This window comes from Lolium rigidum, chromosome 6 (assembly GCF_022539505.1).
Source record: "Lolium rigidum isolate FL_2022 chromosome 6, APGP_CSIRO_Lrig_0.1, whole genome shotgun sequence".
Lineage (NCBI taxonomy): Eukaryota > Viridiplantae > Streptophyta > Magnoliopsida > Poales > Poaceae > Lolium > Lolium rigidum.
Window position 1 is genome coordinate 283,166,773 of NC_061513.1, and position 18,238 is coordinate 283,185,010.

General features: G+C 45.5%; 1 protein-coding gene across 1 annotated transcript; it reads right to left on the reverse strand.

The window, feature by feature from the left end:
* Positions 1 to 345: 345 nt before the first annotated feature.
* On the reverse strand, positions 346 to 17,996 carry LOC124667521 (multicopper oxidase LPR1 homolog 2-like; the record flags this gene model as incomplete). The annotated part of the gene is given in 3 exon segments (XM_047204790.1): positions 346 to 439; positions 516 to 2,042; positions 17,565 to 17,996. Coding segments are annotated over 3 exon segments (1,806 nt in total). The 5' UTR covers positions 17,790 to 17,996.
* Positions 17,997 to 18,238: the final 242 nt, after the last annotated feature.

Consider the following 18,238-nt stretch of genomic DNA (forward strand, 5'->3'; position numbering starts at 1 on the left):
GGTTGGGTGGGAGCAGACTGAGAGGAGAGAGAGCGGGTGGTTCGTGCGGGACTGGAGCGAGTGGTGCGTTTGTTGTTTTGGTTAGGTGTGAGGTGGGTTCTTGAATCGAGTCAAGTCCACTTCCATTCGTTGGTTGATTAAATCGCCTCACTCACATGCTCGCCGGATGAAGACGGCGTGGGGGGTGCTGGTGGTGCCAGAGAGGGCCGTGAAGCCACAATACGGAGTACACGCCAATACCATGGCGTCCATTTAAATAACACCAGACCTTACAATCGTGATCTCTACCAGGTGAAAACCAAAAACCCTCTTGGTTCTCCATCTGTGCTTCCAATCATTGGTGGCAGCCACAAATAAAGTCTACTTCACACACACTTTGATGGAGCTAACGCACAATCCTCATCGGCCTCATCATCTCGTTGTCTTCATGGTCCAGAATCTGCATCCCAAATGCACAACAAATTACGAACAAGTTTTGCAATAGACGCATAATGATCAATTTTCTTGATGCTTACATGGCAATGGTAGACGTAGCCCGGGCCGGCGGTGACGTCGAACGGGAAGCGGCCGCTCCTCCCTTTCCCGTCATCCTCCTCCTCCTCCTCCAGCGGCCTGAACCTCACCAGCAGCGTGGTCACCGTGCTGGGCCGCACCTTGAACACGTTCTTCCACCCGCGCTCCTGCCTCGGCACGGCGTGCCTCCGCCCTCCGGCGAGGTGCCTCCGCAACCCGCACGCCTCCGCGTCGTTCCGGCCGCCGGCGCCACCGCTCGCGCTCCCCTGCATGCACTCCCTGAACTCGTCGACGCTGCGCAGCGACCGCTGCTCCAGCGCGGCGAAGACCGCCAGGTGCACGTGCAGCGGGTGGTTGTCGTCGGTGAGGTTGATCACCTCCCACAGCTCCGAGGTCCCCTCCCGCGGCGTCTCCGTCACCGGGTCCGTGTACGCCCGCCCGTTCAGGTACAGGTGCGTCGGCTCGTCCGTGCCGTTCTTGGTGTACTCGTACATGGCGATCCGCCGCGTCCGCACCGCCTCCCGCACGTCCGGTTTGGGGTACTGCGGCATCAGCACCGCCGCGGGCACGACGGACGGGTCGTGCTCCTCCGGCTTCCTCGACACCAAGAACTTCATCACCGCCACCGTGTCGGCCTTCTCGCCCGGGTCGCCGGGGTACGGCGCGGGCGCGTCGGACCGCAGCACCACCGCGCCGCTGGTTTTGGCTGTCTGAGCAAAATCCACAACGACGTCGGCGATCTCCGAGGGCGCGAGCAGGAAATCGTCGGTAACCACCGGCTTCGCGAGGTACACGGAGTCCGACCCCACATGCACGAACCGGAGGCCGCCGGAGAGCGAGAGCTTAAAGAACCTCGCGTTGCTGGCGTTGAGTATCCGAAACCGGTACCGCCGCCGCCTGACGCGGAGGAACGGCCACGCCTTGCCGTTAACCACCACGACGGACCCGAAGTACTCCGGCTGCCACTGCGGGTGCACCGTGGGGTTGTTCCCGGTGGCGTTCATGAACAAGGCTCCGTCCCTCGTGAAGTCGCGGTCGAACAGCACGAGGTTCCGGTCGAACTCCCCGCCACCCGTCGGTATGCCGAGCCTGGCCTCGGCGGCCGGGTCGGAGACGCGGTAGGCGCCGAGGAGGCCGGCGAGGATGTTGACGCGAGTGAGGCCCATGGCGTGGTCGTGGTACCAGAGGTTGCCCGGCGGCTGCTCGTTCGGGTACGAGTAGGACGGTGACGAGAAGTGTGGCCCGGTGGAGGAGAAGCCGGAGGTGAACCACGCCATGGAGTGGCCGTCGGAGGTGGACTGCTGCACGCCGCCGTGGAGGTGGACGACGGTGGGGACGCCGGTGCGTGGGCGGGCTGTGGCGAGGGAGCTGTCCCACGGCAGGAAGTGGCGTGGCGGGAGGTGGTTGGTCCAGGTGATGTGCGTGGAGACGCCGCGGGTGGCGAAGATGGTCGGCCCTGGCACGGTGGCCGTCTCCTTGCTTGTGCCAAAGGCGAACACCCGCGTCGCCGGAAGATCGCGGTGGAATTTCTGTACACAGTTGAGGGAAACAAAGATGGTTAAAGACATTTCGAGTTCGTAATTTGGAGACTGTAAATTCAAAAGTAGTATTTCAGAATGTCCAATTTCAAACTATAACTTTGAATTTAAAAAGCATTTGATTTCTCCTCGCCCCAACTACATTATGTTATTTCTGACTTACCCAATTCAAGCGGACGCGCATTTAGCCAGGATGTTATGGCGCCCTGACTCTATCTCCCACCGTCCATTATTGCCTTAAGATTAGTAACTCGTTTTTGTGAAAAGGACCCTAGGTTTTACCATATTCATATCTAGCAGTGCTCGGTGTTTAAAAAGTTCTTTACAAATTCTAGTGTGGATTCATTGTTATCATCTGAAGTTCTTTCAAATTTAAACATAAATATCTAACCGTCAAAAAGGATCGTCACCAGATGCAGTGTGTATCCACAGATCCCGGTATAAGTAACATTTTTCCACAACAAGAAATCCATAGAAAATCATAAGGAACCATTGGATATGTTTATTCCAACCCACAGATATCTGTACAGTTCTTCACAAATCTTCACAGAAAATGGATTTGGCATGAATATCCAACACAGTGAAAAAAGTATCCATCAAAAAATCTTCAGAAGATCCATTCAGAAAAAAGCATTGGATCCATTTATCAATACAAGATCCACACAAGATCCTAACAAAGAAAAAAAAGAACCCTAAAAAAATTGGATCTCGCCTAAAAGAAAGAGCCGTTGGGCGGCTACGTGCCGGCTGGAGAAAGGTGTGGGGAGGATAGAGACGGCGCCATGCCATCCGGCGACGAGGAGGCGGCCCTCTCCCGCGTGAGCAGGCCGCTCGACGGTTGCGCCCGCGCGAAGACGCATGGCTACCCCCACCGGAACTCAGGCTGATTCAGTGGGCATATTTAGGGTTTCAACCCGATTTGGGGTACTTATAGACATGTCTCGTGAGACTATTTCCTGGTTTCAAAAAAGTGCAGGGTCTTTTTTGCAAAAAAAAAAGATGCGCGTGAATCTCCAACGGTAGCCGACGGGCCGGATGGAGTCCGGGTGCCATATCGTCCGCTCCCTGTAAATATCCAATTCAAGCTCTAAGATTTAACCGCAAATTCCTTGTAGCGCTGATGGTGATGGTGATGTTTCCTAGAATGAGGTCAGTGCGATGCCGACAACCGGATGACGCTGCTGCCCAGCAAGTCAGCTAAAGCTGGCTACGGAAATGGATCGCCCAAAAGCTCTGAATTATTGTCCGCCATTCGGCTCCAAAGACCAAAGATTCTTGGACGTGGTAAGATAGTAATCACGAGTTCAAAGAAGAACCTAGCGGCAGTGGACTGTAAGGATCTCTGTCCATCATGCCTTTCTGAAGAACATAGTAGTTAACAAAAATCAAGGATATGATTCGTCGCTTCGGTATTTGGAAGACTGGGATCTCTTTACATAGTTATGTACACGATTGGAGAATACAGCTAAGGGGTTTTTTACCCAACATAGTTAGCTGCATAATCAAAAGGTAACGGCTCTTATGGTTTAATTGGCTCCTCATACTTTTATGAGTGTTCTTTCGTAATGTTTTTTCTATGGTACCGTACTTCGCTGGACGGCTGTGTGCATCTTAGCTATGCAAAGGCGGGGTGTATTGCTTAAATTTGATTAATAAAGCGCATTTTATCGAGAAAAAAATCACCATTCCACATTACTCCCAAATATTTTTATTACATGTAGCTCACCGAACTTGCCGCTCGGTACATTATCTCCATATCTTTGGCTCAACAAAACTCTCTGTTGCTCGACCCCCTCACATCGCTCCCCACGATATGCTAGGGGCAACCCAAGCGCGGCCGCCAGAGCTCCCGGACGTAGCTCCCTACCGCCGGCCTAGGCTGCGGTGGCCACATACCCGCTACCGAAGGGTGGCGGGTGTCCTCTACTTATGGTAGCCGTCATGTGTCGGGCGTTGGTGGCCAAGGGTGGTGGTTCCTGGGAGGCGGCGGCACAATCTGTTGGAGATATGCCCAAGAGGCAATAATAAAATGGTTATTATAATATATCTTTGTGTTTATGATAATGTTTGCATACCATGCTATAATTGTATTAACCGAAACATTGATACATGTGTGTTATGTAAACAATAAGGAGTCCCTAGTAAGCCTCTTGTATAACTAGCTTGTTGATTAATAGATGATCATAGTTTCATGATCATGAACATTGGATGTTATTAATAACAAGGTTATGTCATTATGTGAATGATGTAATGGACACACCCCATTAAGCGTAGCATAAGATCACGTCATTAAGTTCATTTGCTATAAGCTTTCGATACATAGTTACCTAGTCCTTTCGACCAAGAGATCATATAAATCACTTATGCCGGAAGGGTACTTTGATTACATCAAACGCCACTGCGTAAATGGGTGGTTATAAAGGTGGGATTAGGTATCCGGAAAGTATGAGTTGAGGCATATGGATCAACAATGGGATTTGTCCATCCCGATGACGGATAGATATACTCTGGGCCCTCTCGGTGGAATGCCGTCTAATTAGCTTGCAAGCATATGAATGGTTCATAAGAGACCACATACCACAGTACGAGTAAAGAGTACTTGTCGAGAGACGAGGTTGAACAAGGTATAGAGATACCGATGATCAAACATCGGACAAGTAAAATATCGCGTGACAAAGGGATTCGGTATCGTATGTAAATGGTTCAATCGATCACTAAGTCATCGTTGAATATGTGGGAGCTATTATGGATCTCCAGGTCCCGCTATTAGTTATTGATCGGAGAGGAGTCTCGATCATGTCCGCATAGTTCTCGAACCGTAGGGTGACACACTTAAGGTTTGATGTCGTTTTAAGTAGATATGGAATATGGAATGGAGCTCGAATGTTGTTTGGAGTCTCGGATGGGATCCGAGACATCACGAGGAGGTTCGGAATGGTCCGGAGAATAAGATTCATATATGGGAAGTCATTTTCCGGGGTTCGGAAAAGTCCGATGTTTTGACCGGAGCTTCTAGAAGGTTCTAGAAGGACCGGAATAGTCCGGAATATTATGGAAGGTTCCGGAAGTGTCCGGGACGACCCGGGATGTCTAAGGAAGTCCGGAGGGTTCCATAATAGGTGCAACCACGTTGCCTTAAGGGAAAAGGAGTCTTTCCTTAATGCAATTTCGGAATTGGCAAAAGAGTTCGAGTGGGACTAGGTTTTCGGAACCGGAAACCTATCTGAACTCAGCCAAACTTGGGGGCAGGTTTTTGGACGACCCAAGGGGCTTGGCCACCTATTTAAAGAGGCCAAGGGGCACCCCAAGGGCACCATAAGTCGCAGCCCTAGCTCCCCAAGTCGCAGCACCACCCTGCGCCCAAACCCTAGCTATTCTCTCCTCCTTCTTCTCCCGCAGCGCTTGCGGCGAAGCCCTGCCGGAGATCTCCACCACCACCATCACCACGCCGTCGTGCTGGCGGGATTCCGAGGAGGATCTACTACATCCGCTGCCCGCTGGAACGGGGAGGAGGACGTCGTCTTCATCAACACCGTACGTGTGACCGAGTACGGAGGTGCTGCCCGATTGTGGCACCGTCAAGTTCTTCTACGCACTTTTGCAAGCGGTCAAGATCTTCTACGCGCTTTTGCAAGCGGCAAGTGATCAACTACATCCACCACGAGATCTAATCTCGTTAGGCTTTGGAAATCTTCGAGGGTTAGTCTCATGATCTTCTCGTTGCTACCATCTACTAGATTAGATCTTGGCTTGTGTTTTCGTTCTTGCGGTAGGAAATTTTTTGTTTTCTATGCTACGAATCCCATCAGTGGCATCAGAGCCGTTTCTATGCATAGATTGGTTGCACGAGTAGAACACAATGGTTTTGTGGGCGTTGATGCTTTTGTTGTCTTTAGTTCGTGTAATTTGCATCTTGCGGCATAGTGGGATGAAGCGGCCCGGGCTAACTTTACATGACCGCGTTCATGAGACTTGCTCCACGTTTGATATGCAACTTGTATTGCATAAGTGGCTTTGCGGGTGTCTGTCTCTCCCACTATAGTGAAGATCCAATTTACTCTTTCTATTGACAACACTAGTATCACCGTTGTGGTTCATGTTCGTAGGTAGATTGGATCTTGCTCGAAAACCCTAAACCACGTAAAATATGCAAACCAAATTAGAGACGTCTAACTTGTTTTTGCAGGGTTTGGTGATGTGATATGGCCATGATGTGATGATGAATATGTATGAGATGATCATTATTGTATTGTGGCAACCGGCAGTAGCCTTATGGTTGTCTTTAAATTTCATGTTGAGTAGTATTATCAAAGTACTTGTAATAGTTGCTACATGGAGAACAATCATGAAGACGGCGCCATGGACCTTGACGCTACGCCGACGATGATGGAGATCATGCCCGTTGATGATGGAGATCATGTCCGTGCTTTGGAGATGAAGATCAAAGGCGCAAAGACTAAAGGGCCATATCATATCACATATGAATTGCATGTGATGTTAATCCTTTATGCATATTATTTTGCTTAGATCGCGACGTTAGCATTATAAGATGATCCCTCACATTAATATCAAGATAATAAAGTGTTCTCCCCTCGTATGCACCGTTGCTACAGTTCGTCGTTTTGAAGCATCTCGTGATGATCGGATGTGATAGACTCTACGTTCACATACAACGGGTGTAAGCCATGTTTGCACACGCGGAATACTTGGGTTTGCTTGACGAGCCTAGCATGTACAGACATGGCCTCGGGACAACGGAAACCAAAAGGTTGAACACGAGTCATATGGATGATATGATCAACATGTTGATGTTCACCATTGAAGCTACATCATCTCACGTGATGATCGGTTTTGGTGTAGTGGATGTGGATCGTGTGCCACTTAACAACTATGAGGGATGTTTTATTAAGTGGGAGTTCATTAGTAATTAGATTAAAACTTGAACTAATTATCATGAACATAGTCTGAATAGTATTTTGAATTAAATTTGTAGAATTGGTATCCGTTTTCTACCATGCGTTAGTCTTGTAATTGAGATAGAAATACTGTTAAGTCTGACATATAACTTTACGGACTGGTACCGTATTGTTAAAGAATCAAGAAATGATTAAGTCCTATTGAAAACTTTTAGTAAACCTCACATTGTTGATTCAAAGAACAAAGGTTTCAATTAGTACCTAAAATCATCTTGTCTCCATGAAACTTGAAGTTCAAATCCGTTTGAAATTAAAGTAAGGAGCTGAAAATTTTGTTTTCAGAAATAAGCGAGGTATGAGATATATGTGATATCTAAGACCTTATTTCAAGGTGATAGAATATAATTTGGTGAGAGTACATAAACTCATAAGTTTTATGGGAATGTACGAAGGTTGAAGACGCTATGCGTCTCAATCCTCCAACTATTGGGGCACTAACGATATTCGCATATTCATGAAGTGATCGTCCTTAGTATGCACCGTTGCTAAGACTCGTCGTTTCGAAGCATCTCGTGATGATCGGGTGTCATAGATTTCACGAGTGCATACAACGGGTGCAAGCTAGATTTGCACATGCGAATACTAAGGTTAAACTTTACGAGCCTAGTATGTACAGACATGGTCTCGGAAAGTCGTCATGATATGATGGATAAAATTATGAGTGAAATTGTTCATCATATTACAAAGTTACTAATAGTGAAATCTAGAACACTTGTCATATGATGATCAACTTCAAAGTAAGAACCTCAAGGTTATTGGTATTTGACCAACAAACCTAGAAGTTATTGATGTTGAAGAGTTTTTCTGAGAATGAGGAAAACTAAAAGAGAAACTACAAAAGATATTTTGGCGTAAAAGAAAGAAAAGACTAGAAAATCTAGCTCAGGTGTATATAAATGATATACATGTTATGGATGTATTCCTTGTTTGGTCACATAATAAAAATTTTGGGTATTTGTACCAGATTGGTTGGTATGAGATGTCATACAATACAACGCAATACAAGAATACGATGGCCTAAGTGACTGATAAGGAATATGGTAATAATGCACGTCTGGAACATAATAAAGTGTTATTATGTTTGTCGTTGGCATTCTACCTAACCCTTAGAATTTATAATCAAGATCTTAATAATTGTTATTTTGCTCTGGTCAAATGAAAACAATGAGTTGTTCAAATTATGACATTACTCCATGTACGATGGATAAGTTATTATAAATCTTAATGGTAAAACACACATACATAACACTGACGCTAAAATGCCATAAGGCAAATGATTTGAATTCCACTTATTTGTGGAACCGCCATTTAGGTCATGTTAGAAAGGAACGCATGAAGAAACTCCATGCAGATGGATTTTTGGAGTCATTTGATTTTTGAATCGTTTGGAACTTGCAAATCTTTTCTAAAGAGAATGACTAAAATACCGTTCATAGGCCAAGAGTTGAACGGGCAACTAACTTAGTGGAAACATACATGATGATGTATGTGGTTCACTGGGCATAGTTGTGTGCGGGAGATTCTTCTACTTCATGAAAACTTCCAACAATGAATTGAGTATATATATGTGGATATATTCGATAAGGAAGAAGTTTGAAACATTTGAATGGATTCAAATAAAATTCAGCATAAAGTGGAAATCATCGTAATAGAAAAGTCAAATATCTATGATTTGATCATGGTGAAAATATTTGAATTACGAGTTTTAGCGAACATCTAAGAGAGTTATGAAATTGTTCTACAACTCACATTTCTTGGAGTATCATAATGATGATGGAGTATCCGAGAGACGTATCCAAACCTTTTTGGGTTGAAGATGAGATAAAATAACGCCATTATATTTTTTGTGGATTATGCTTTAGAGACTACCGCTTTTACACTAAATAGAGCATCATCATGATCAATTGAAATGACACCATACGAGTTATGGCATGGGTATAAACCCTAATAGTCCTTTCTTAAATTTTGATATGCATAGCATATGTAAATAAGTTTACAACCAAAATCGGATGAATGTCTTTGTTGGTTATCCCAGAGAATTGATTGGGAATTCTTTCCACTATGAAGTAAAAAGACAAAAGTGTTTGTTATAGTTACTTGCTTATTTCCAAGAAATTGTTTTCTAGCGAAATATTTGAGTGGGAGGACAATAGAACTTGATAAGGTTTATGAACCTGAGCATAATGATCGAGTAGCGCAGCGTCTGAAATGGTTCCGAAGCGGCCACGACGTATCATCGCTCCCATGACTACAAAGTGTTTTAGCCATGGAGATCGAAGTACATATTGAACCTTGTAGGTATGGTTTACTTTGTGATCAAATAAATGATTTGTGAACAAAGGATTGATTTTGATCAATAATAAACCAACTACAAACAAAGAAGTTATGATGGGCCCTGACTCCGTTAAAATGGCTGTACGCCATGAAATCCAAGATAGATGAATACTTTTGAAAGTAAATGGATCTATAAAATTGATGGACTAGGATGCAATATCCTTGAATAAGCACGACTTGTCGAAAAGTTGTTTGCGATAAAGTTCAAAGAGTTGACTACGATAAGATTAGATCTTCCGTAGCAATACTTATAGTCTATGTGGATTATTCTAGTAATCGCTACATATTTCTTTTATGAGATATGTTAGTAGGATGGCAAAATATATTACTTAACGTAAGTGTGTATTAAAGGTGTATACAAGATACAACCAAGAGTTTTGCTAGTCTCGTAGAATACTAGATAGGAATACGAACTTCAATTGGATGAAGTGAGTATTGCGGAGTTGGAATCTTCACCGGATGAAATAGTCAAAGAGTTTTTGATTTCATCGTAAACGATGAAGGTGCTTGCATTTGCAAGAAATTAAGTGGGAGCGCTGAGACATATTTGTAATACTTTATGTAGCTGACATATCGTCGTTTATAAATAGTGTAATTATATAATTGATTAAAAAGGTTTCATTGAGAATTAACTTCAATGAAAGGACATGGACTGAAACATATTTAGTGTCAAGATCTATGAAGATAGATTAAAACACATAATAAATTTAAGTCAAAGTGCATAGAATGGATATTGAAGTAGTTCAATATAGAAATATTAAGAAGGTGTTCTTTGCATACAAAGGTTTAACAAAACTTGAGTGTATTTGACACTCGATGAGTAAAAACACATGAGTTATTTTGGATCACAAATAATATGTACAAAATCAGATGTCCTGTGCTCTAAAAGGTTAGGAGCATATACCAGAATGATTCATGTGATGATCATTGGACAAACAGTAAGAATATCCTTGTGTGCTTCAGAAGAACCAAGGATATATATATATAGTATTATATGGGGTAAAGACAAACAAATCACTGTAAAGTGTTGCACCGATATTAGTTTGGTCACATATAAGAATTAATTTCAAATCTCAATTAGGCTAAGTGTTGTTTAAAAGGTAGCACAATGCTAGATTTAGAAGAGTTCTAAATGTTGTGACGGATTCTACAAACGAAGATGGAATATGTCATTGTTTTAACAATGACTAAAGATGTTAAGTCAAAAAGTTCTTTGAGCACTTGGTGTAGTTCCGATATGTCAGAACTTTGAAGCTATATTGTGTATGACAATATTAGTGACATATTTCAGACCGCGGAATTAAGGTTCCACCAGAGGACTAAGCATATATGCCGACTCATTTAGAAAATGAATGATGCGTTGAGACGCAAATGAATTGCAAAATACATACGTTTCTGAGCATGTCAGAACCGTAGACTAAAACCTCTCCCGTAAGCAAAACATGATAAAGCACCGGAAGGCCAAGGTGTTATATCTTTACAAATGTAAACTAGATTATTGACTCTAGTGCAAGTGGGAGACTGTTGGAGATATGCCCAAGAGGCAATAATAAAATGGTTATTATAATATATCTTTGTGTTTATGATAATGTTTGCATACCATGCTATAATTGTATTAACCGAAACATTGATACATGTGTGTTATGTAAACAACAAGGAGTCCCTAGTAAGCCTCTTGTATAACTAGCTTGTTGATTAATAGTTGATCATAGTTTCATGATCATGAACATTGGATGTTATTAATAACAAGGTTATGTCATTATGTGAATGATGTAATGGACACACCCCATTAAGCGTAGCATAAGATCACGTCATTAAGTTCATTTGCTATAAGCTTTCGATACATAGTTACCTAGTCCTTTCGACCATGAGATCATATAAATCACTTATGCCGGAAGGGTACTTTGATTACATCAAACGCCACTCGCGTAAATGGGTGGTTATAAAGGTGGGATTAGGTATCCGGAAAGTATGAGTTGAGGCATATGGATCAACAAGTGGGATTTGTCCATCCCGATGACGGATAGATATACTCCGGGCCCTCTCGGTGGAATGTCGTCTAATTAGCTTGCAAGCATATGAATGGTTCATAAGAGACCACATACCACGGTACGAGTAAAGAGTACTTGTCAGGAGACGAGGTTGAACAAGGTATAGAGATACCGATGATCAAACATCGGACAAGTAAAATATCGCGTGACAAAGGGATTCGGTATCGTATGTAAATGGTTCAATCGATCACTAAGTCATCGTTGAATATGTGGGAGCTATTATGGATCTCCAGGTCCCGCTATTAGTTATTGATCGGAGAGGAGTCTCGATCATGTCCGCATAGTTCTCGAACCGTAGGGTGACACACTTAAGGTTTGATGTCGTTTTAAGTAGATATGGAATATGGAATGGAGCTCGAATGTTGTTTGGAGTCTCGGATGGGATCCGAGACATCACGAGGAGGTTCGGAATGGTCCGGAGAATAAGATTCATATATGGGAAGTCATTTTCCGGGGTTCGGAAAAAGTCCGATGTTTTGACCGGAGCTTCTAGAAGGTTCTAGAAGGACCGGAATAGTCCGGAATATTATGGAAGGTTCCGGAAGTGTCCGGGACGACCCGGGATGTCTAAGGAAGTCCGGAGGGTTCCATAATAGGTGCAACCACGTTGCCTTAAGGGAAAAGGAGTCTTTCCTTAATGCAATTTCGGAATTGGCAAAAGAGTTCGAGTGGGACTAGGTTTTCGGAACCGGAAACCTATCGGAACTCAGTCAAACTTGGGGGCAGGTTTTTGGACGACCCAAGGGGCTTGGCCACCTATTTAAAGAGGCCAAGGGGCACCCCAAGGGCACCATAAGTCGCAGCCCTAGCTCCCCAAGTCGCAGCACCACCCTGCGCCCAAACCCTAGCTATTCTCTCCTCCTTCTTCTCCCGCAGCGCTTGCGGCGAAGCCCTGCCGGAGATCTCCACCACCACCATCACCACGCCGTCATGCTGGCGGGATTCCGAGGAGGATCTACTACATCCGCTGCCCGCTGGAACGGGGAGGAGGACGTCGTCTTCATCAACACCGTACGTGTGACCGAGTACGGAGGTGCTGCCCGATTGTGGCACCGTCAAGTTCTTCTACGCGCTTTTGCAAGCGGTCAAGATCTTCTACGCGCTTTTGCAAGTGGCAAGTGATCAACTACATCCACCACGAGATCTAATCTCGTTAGGCTTTGGAAATCTTCGAGGGTTAGTCTCATGATCTTCTCGTTGCTACCATCTACTAGATTAGATCTTGGCTTGTGTTTTCGTTCTTGCGGTAGGAAATTTTTTGTTTTCTATGCTACGAATCCCATCACAATCGGCTACTGATGGTGGCGGCTTGGCTTGGCTACTTCTTCCTCGACCTGCTACCCTAGATCGCATCGGTGACCCACACCAATATCACACGGCCATGTATTGTTCATGGATCTCTTGGATCTTGACGTACATTGGGCTATGTCATCGGCTCTGCCGGCTACATTGGGCTATGGTTGTTGTCTATGATTTCAGATGTCTTGTGCCCACGATGACGCTACGTCTTGCCACTTATTCTCCGCACACGCGTCTCGATGTGGATACATCGCCTATGCCGTGGAAGGCTGTGTGCTTGGGCGATTGGCGGCCGTATACCTCATAGTGTTGACACTTTTGGTACGTCGACATCGGCACCTCCACAGTTTACGAAGGTTTTTGACATGGGGATTATCAAAGCAAAGGTGTTTGAAGATTGGTTAGGCTCCGAAGGTATAATCTCGCAAGTACATGTCAAGTCTGGTGTCTGGATTGCTTATTGTCGGTTGTTCATGGGAGTACCTGTAGAGGTTGGGGAGAAGATGTTGAATCACTAGTTGTTGTGTTCATGTGGTTCAATTGTGTGGTGATGACCACTTTAAATTGTGCACATGATGATTGTGAACCGGGCGATTGGCAAATTGCAGAGATTTTTTCGGCAAGTGGGGGCATCAACATAGGGTGACTTCATTCTTTGTGGTGCTCCTTGAGCTCCAGGTCTTAGTTTTCAGGGCAAAAACCCTAGGTCTGGCCTTCCGTGGTTGTACCTAGCAATGGCGGCTCAATAGTTACTCTTGTTAAAATCATTATCTGAAAATTGGACCTCTTGAGGTGAAAACCCATAATGTCTGTAGTGATCAGACAGGGCGACAACATCACTTGCGCTTCCTAGAGGGGTCACTTTGAGGAACCTAAGAGCATCTCCAACAGACGCGCTATATCACGGCGCGCTAAAACCAAGAATCCGCGCGCGGTAAACAGATATCGCGCGCTGTGCCGTTTTTTCCTCCGCCGGACGCGCCATTTTGCAGCGCGCGTTGGCGCGGTAAAATAGCACCTCCGCCGGACGCGCCATTTTGCAGCGCGCGGACGCGGCGCAAAACAGCAAACACACACAAATATGCATCCAACAAGATGAAACAATATATAAAAAATCACAAATATATTGTACCATCCAGAATATAATATATTGTTCACAACAATACTTCACACCAAATACAACACATACAACAATACAACATGGTTTTGAGACAATACAACACATAGTTTTGAAACAAATACAACAAATATGAAACTATTGTTGTCCATTCCAATTCCACCATTCTTCCATGAGATCTTTTTGAAGATCATCATGTGTGTCGTTGCACCGAATGGCATGGTATGAGGCAATGAATTGGGCAATCCTATGTGCGGACCTCCTCACTTGCACGGGAACCCCCATCAAGTCGTACTGGGTATGATCCACATCTTTTCCGCGATCATCCTCTATAATCATGTTGTGCATGATTACACACGCGGTCATGATATACCAAAGGCATTCTTGATCCCAAAATCTAGCCGGTCCTCTAACAATGGCAAATTGGGCTTGCAAAATCCCAAATGCTCTCTCTACATCTTTCCTAGCCGCCGCTTGTGCATTGTGGAATTGGGTTTGCTTCTTACCTTTTGGTTGAATAATTGGCTTCACAAATGTTTGCCACCTTGGATATATGCCGTCGGCGAGGAAGTAGCCATAGTTGTACTTGTGGCCATTTGCTTCAAACTCCACCAATGGACCTTCCCGCATTGCAAGTCTTGTCATTAGTGGTGACCGTTGAAGAACATTGATGTCATTGCAAGATCCGGGCATTCCAAAGAAAGCATGCCATATCCAAGTCTCTTGGTCGGCCACCGCTTCAAGTACTATGGTGGCATCCTTCTTGTAGCCTTTGAATTGTCCATGCCATGCCGCTGGACAATTCTTCCAACTCCAATGCATACAATCAATGGAACCAAGCATACCGGGAAATCCCCGGTTGGCGTTGATCTCCAAAAGCCTTGCCGTGTCTTGAGCATTGGGGGCTCTCAAGTATGTGGAGCCAAAGACATTGACAATTGCAACGACAAAGCGCTTCACACACAAGATAGAAGTGCTCTCTCCCATGGACAAATGATCATCAATAAGATCTGCCGGTATACCATATGCCAACATACGCAAGGCGGCGGTCACCTTTTGATATGTGCTATGGCCAAGTTCTCCGGCGGCATTCCTCCTTTGCTCAAAGAAGCGATCATATTTGGTGACCTCCGCTGCAATGTGCTTGAACAAGTTGAGACTCATCCGGAAACGCCGCCGAAAATAGCTTTCGGGGAATATCGGATTCTCATTGAAATACGACCGCATCAATTTCTCATGCCCTTCAATCCTTTCTCTCCACAACTTCTGTCTACCGAACACCGATCCACCAAATTTTGGCCTCTTAACGGCGCGGTATGCTAATAGTATCGATATGTTCTCCTCTTCTTCTTGGTCGAACTCGTCATCCGATGAATCATATGAGGAACTCTACAAACATATGTATCATATTAATTCACTATGAACTATTGTAGCTACTTGACGAGTAGAGGCCGGTCGGCGGAGGTTCATACCTTGCGAGCAAATGGGCGAGCACCATGGGCGCGCCAAGTTGCAAGCAAGCTGCTCGAGGACGACGAGGACGACATGTCGACGCCTCGCGTGGAGGAGAACGCGACGGCGGCGCGAAGGGGGCGGCGGAGAAGGACCGCCGGCTACAACTCGTCGGCCGACGGCCGCGCGAGCGACACGGCGCGGCGGAGCGTCCGCCGCTGCCCGAGAGGAGGTGCGGGCGACGCGGATCTACGACGCGGCGGCACGCAGCGAGCGGCGGGCGGCGGCGGAGTCGACCGGCGGCGGCCGGATTTCGCGCCGGCGGTAGGTGGGGAAATGAGGGCGCGGGCGCGGGGGAGGAAATTTCCGGCCCGTTGGCTTTTTCACGCTTGGACGAGCGATGCCGCGCGCTGTAGCCAACGCGCCGGATATGCCGCTCCGGATTGTGCAAAAGCCGCGCGCCCTAAAAAATTTACAGCGCCGCGCCGTTTACCGCGCCTGCTGGAGCGCCTGATTCTGTCCCGCGCGCGCTATATCGGACGTTTTTATGCCGCGCGGCCTATATAGCGCGTCTGTTGGAGATGCTCTAAGTCCAGATGTTGTTGATGTGATGGTTTGTTCATGTTGTCGTGAGCCTCTCATCACTTCTGTGGGGTTTTTCTTTTTTACTTTTTTTTTTAGCTATGTGCATCTTTGATGTCTAGATATTATATTATTGCAGATGGTGGATGTATTCGGTATCATCTTGATATGTATTACTATTTATTCTTTATATAAAAAAGGAAGAACCTAGCTAGATGACGCTGCGTCAATCCATGCAGAGAGATTAGAGAGCGATTCTCCGATTCGTGCCGATGCTGATTCCTAGTCTGTGGTGATGCTGCCGCCCAGAAAGTCAGCTGAAGCTGGCTACGGAAATCAAAAGCAAGTTGTAATGTATCTCCAAAAAGCTCTGAATTATTGTCTGCCATTAGGCTCCAAAGACGATAAGGTAGTCGGTCGGGCCCCGCCCATGAGCTAGACTGCCCACAATTGTGCAGTGTAGTACTGGAGGTCAGCCGTAGCTTAGGGGTGGCATGTTAGTGCGATCCACTGAGATGTGAATCCATGGACTACGTCACACATGCTTAGCTGAATGTCGTGTGAGAAACAAGATCAAGCCAAGTCCTGAAGTGGAATAGTTCAGAGGATGAGTCGAACTGATACTGGTAGTGGTATTATACATGGAAATGGAATTTGGCATCACCATCTTGGCCTTTTCTTTGAGAAATGGGTTTAGCTCAGATTAAAGAGTATCCAAGAGCATTGGTATATTTAACCTAGATTGCTAAAAAACTGTATTTTTAGCAATCCGTGTTAAGAAAAAAGTTGCTCCAAAAGTATTCATGTATGTAGCCCCCAGGCAACAAAAATTAGCAAGCTTGCTATATTTTGGATATTTGCCTATCCAAAGCTAGATTGGAAAAACCCCCCAAACGCTTGAAAAGGCAACTCTTTTGGAGATAATCTCATTCTGGGGTTCCCACTACAGAACAGAGGTCCCCTTCTGCACTGTGTGTAACAGGCAGAGGCTTCTTGCTTTCTCTTTGATGCAAACTTATAAATAGTAGTGGCTTTGAATTCGTGATGAGCTGATAAGCTTAAAAACAAAAACCAGTGTGCCTTTTGGTATACGACCGAAAAAAGACATGATTGGTTCCTTTGTTATTTCAGCAACGGCATCTCGGAAACTAGTGATCGATTAGTGAGGTTTGTGGTTGTTGCAAGTGTACGTGATCAAGCCAACTAACTATGCTCAAGCAGGATCAGGCTCACAAACTCTAAGAAAATACAACTCCTGCTCTGTATTTATAAAAATATATACGTATTTGAGCTAAGCATGCATGCATTTCTTTTTTTGACTGAACATGCATGCACTACACGAAGTGACTAGTATTTGCAGTCTTACCGAGCCCTTGTGAAAAGCAGGATATGCCTGAAGAAACTCTAAGAAGATGCAACTCCCAATTTGTTTTTCAATTCTATAATTTGGTGACCTGAGCATGCATTATTTTTTTGACCGAACATGCATGTACTACTGACTAGCAGTTTCCCTAAAGGGTTGTAGGATATCTCTGAAGAAACGCTAAAAGTCCAGACGTCTGAAGAATGGGACACCGAACAATGGCGCGCGTCACGGCCGTTGTACACTGACATGCAGAGCAGTACAATCCAAGTCGCGCCGCTGACGAAGAAGACGGAGAGGCAGAGGGAAATAAAACAAGGCTTGCGTAGACGAACGTACCCACGTGGTGTCGTACATGCCGACGGTGAGCTCGCCGGCGACGAGCATGCCGCCCTCCCCCACGCCGTAGCCGCGCAGCACCGGCATGTCCGGCAGCTCGTCAACGAACTTCTCCAGCCTCCCCGCGTCCAGCAGGCCGGCGCCCTGCTTGTCACCGTCGTCGGCGAGCACCGCCGCCGCCTGGAACACGAGCAAGCACGCGCCGAGAAACCTCATCATCTCCATTGCCACGAGCGCCGAACGTGACTAGCCTTGGGTTTCTCCGGCGAGAGATGGAGGACAGGGACAGTGGACACTTGACAGCTCCGCCTCTCGGCCTTGTGTTTGTCCCCTAGTTTTGGTTCTGCTTCTCTACCTCCCTCTCTCCTCCATTCTCTTTGTTAGAGAGAAATTTTATAGGAAGAAAGAAGGGAAAGAGACGGCAGGAATATCTTTGGTCCCCGGCAGCCGATTTTATTGGTGTAGGATTTTCAGTTTCCTTCCAGAGTGATGTGGCCTCTTATACTCCTCGAGAAAAAAAAAAGTGAATTTTGGTTGCTTCTTTTCAAGTAAAGCATAGAAAAGGTAGTAATATAGCTCCATTCTAAAAAAAAATTGACAACCAATACCATGACATATTTATAGTAGCGAAAAGGCATACAAATGTAGTTAAAAGTTAAAGCTTACTAAGTTTG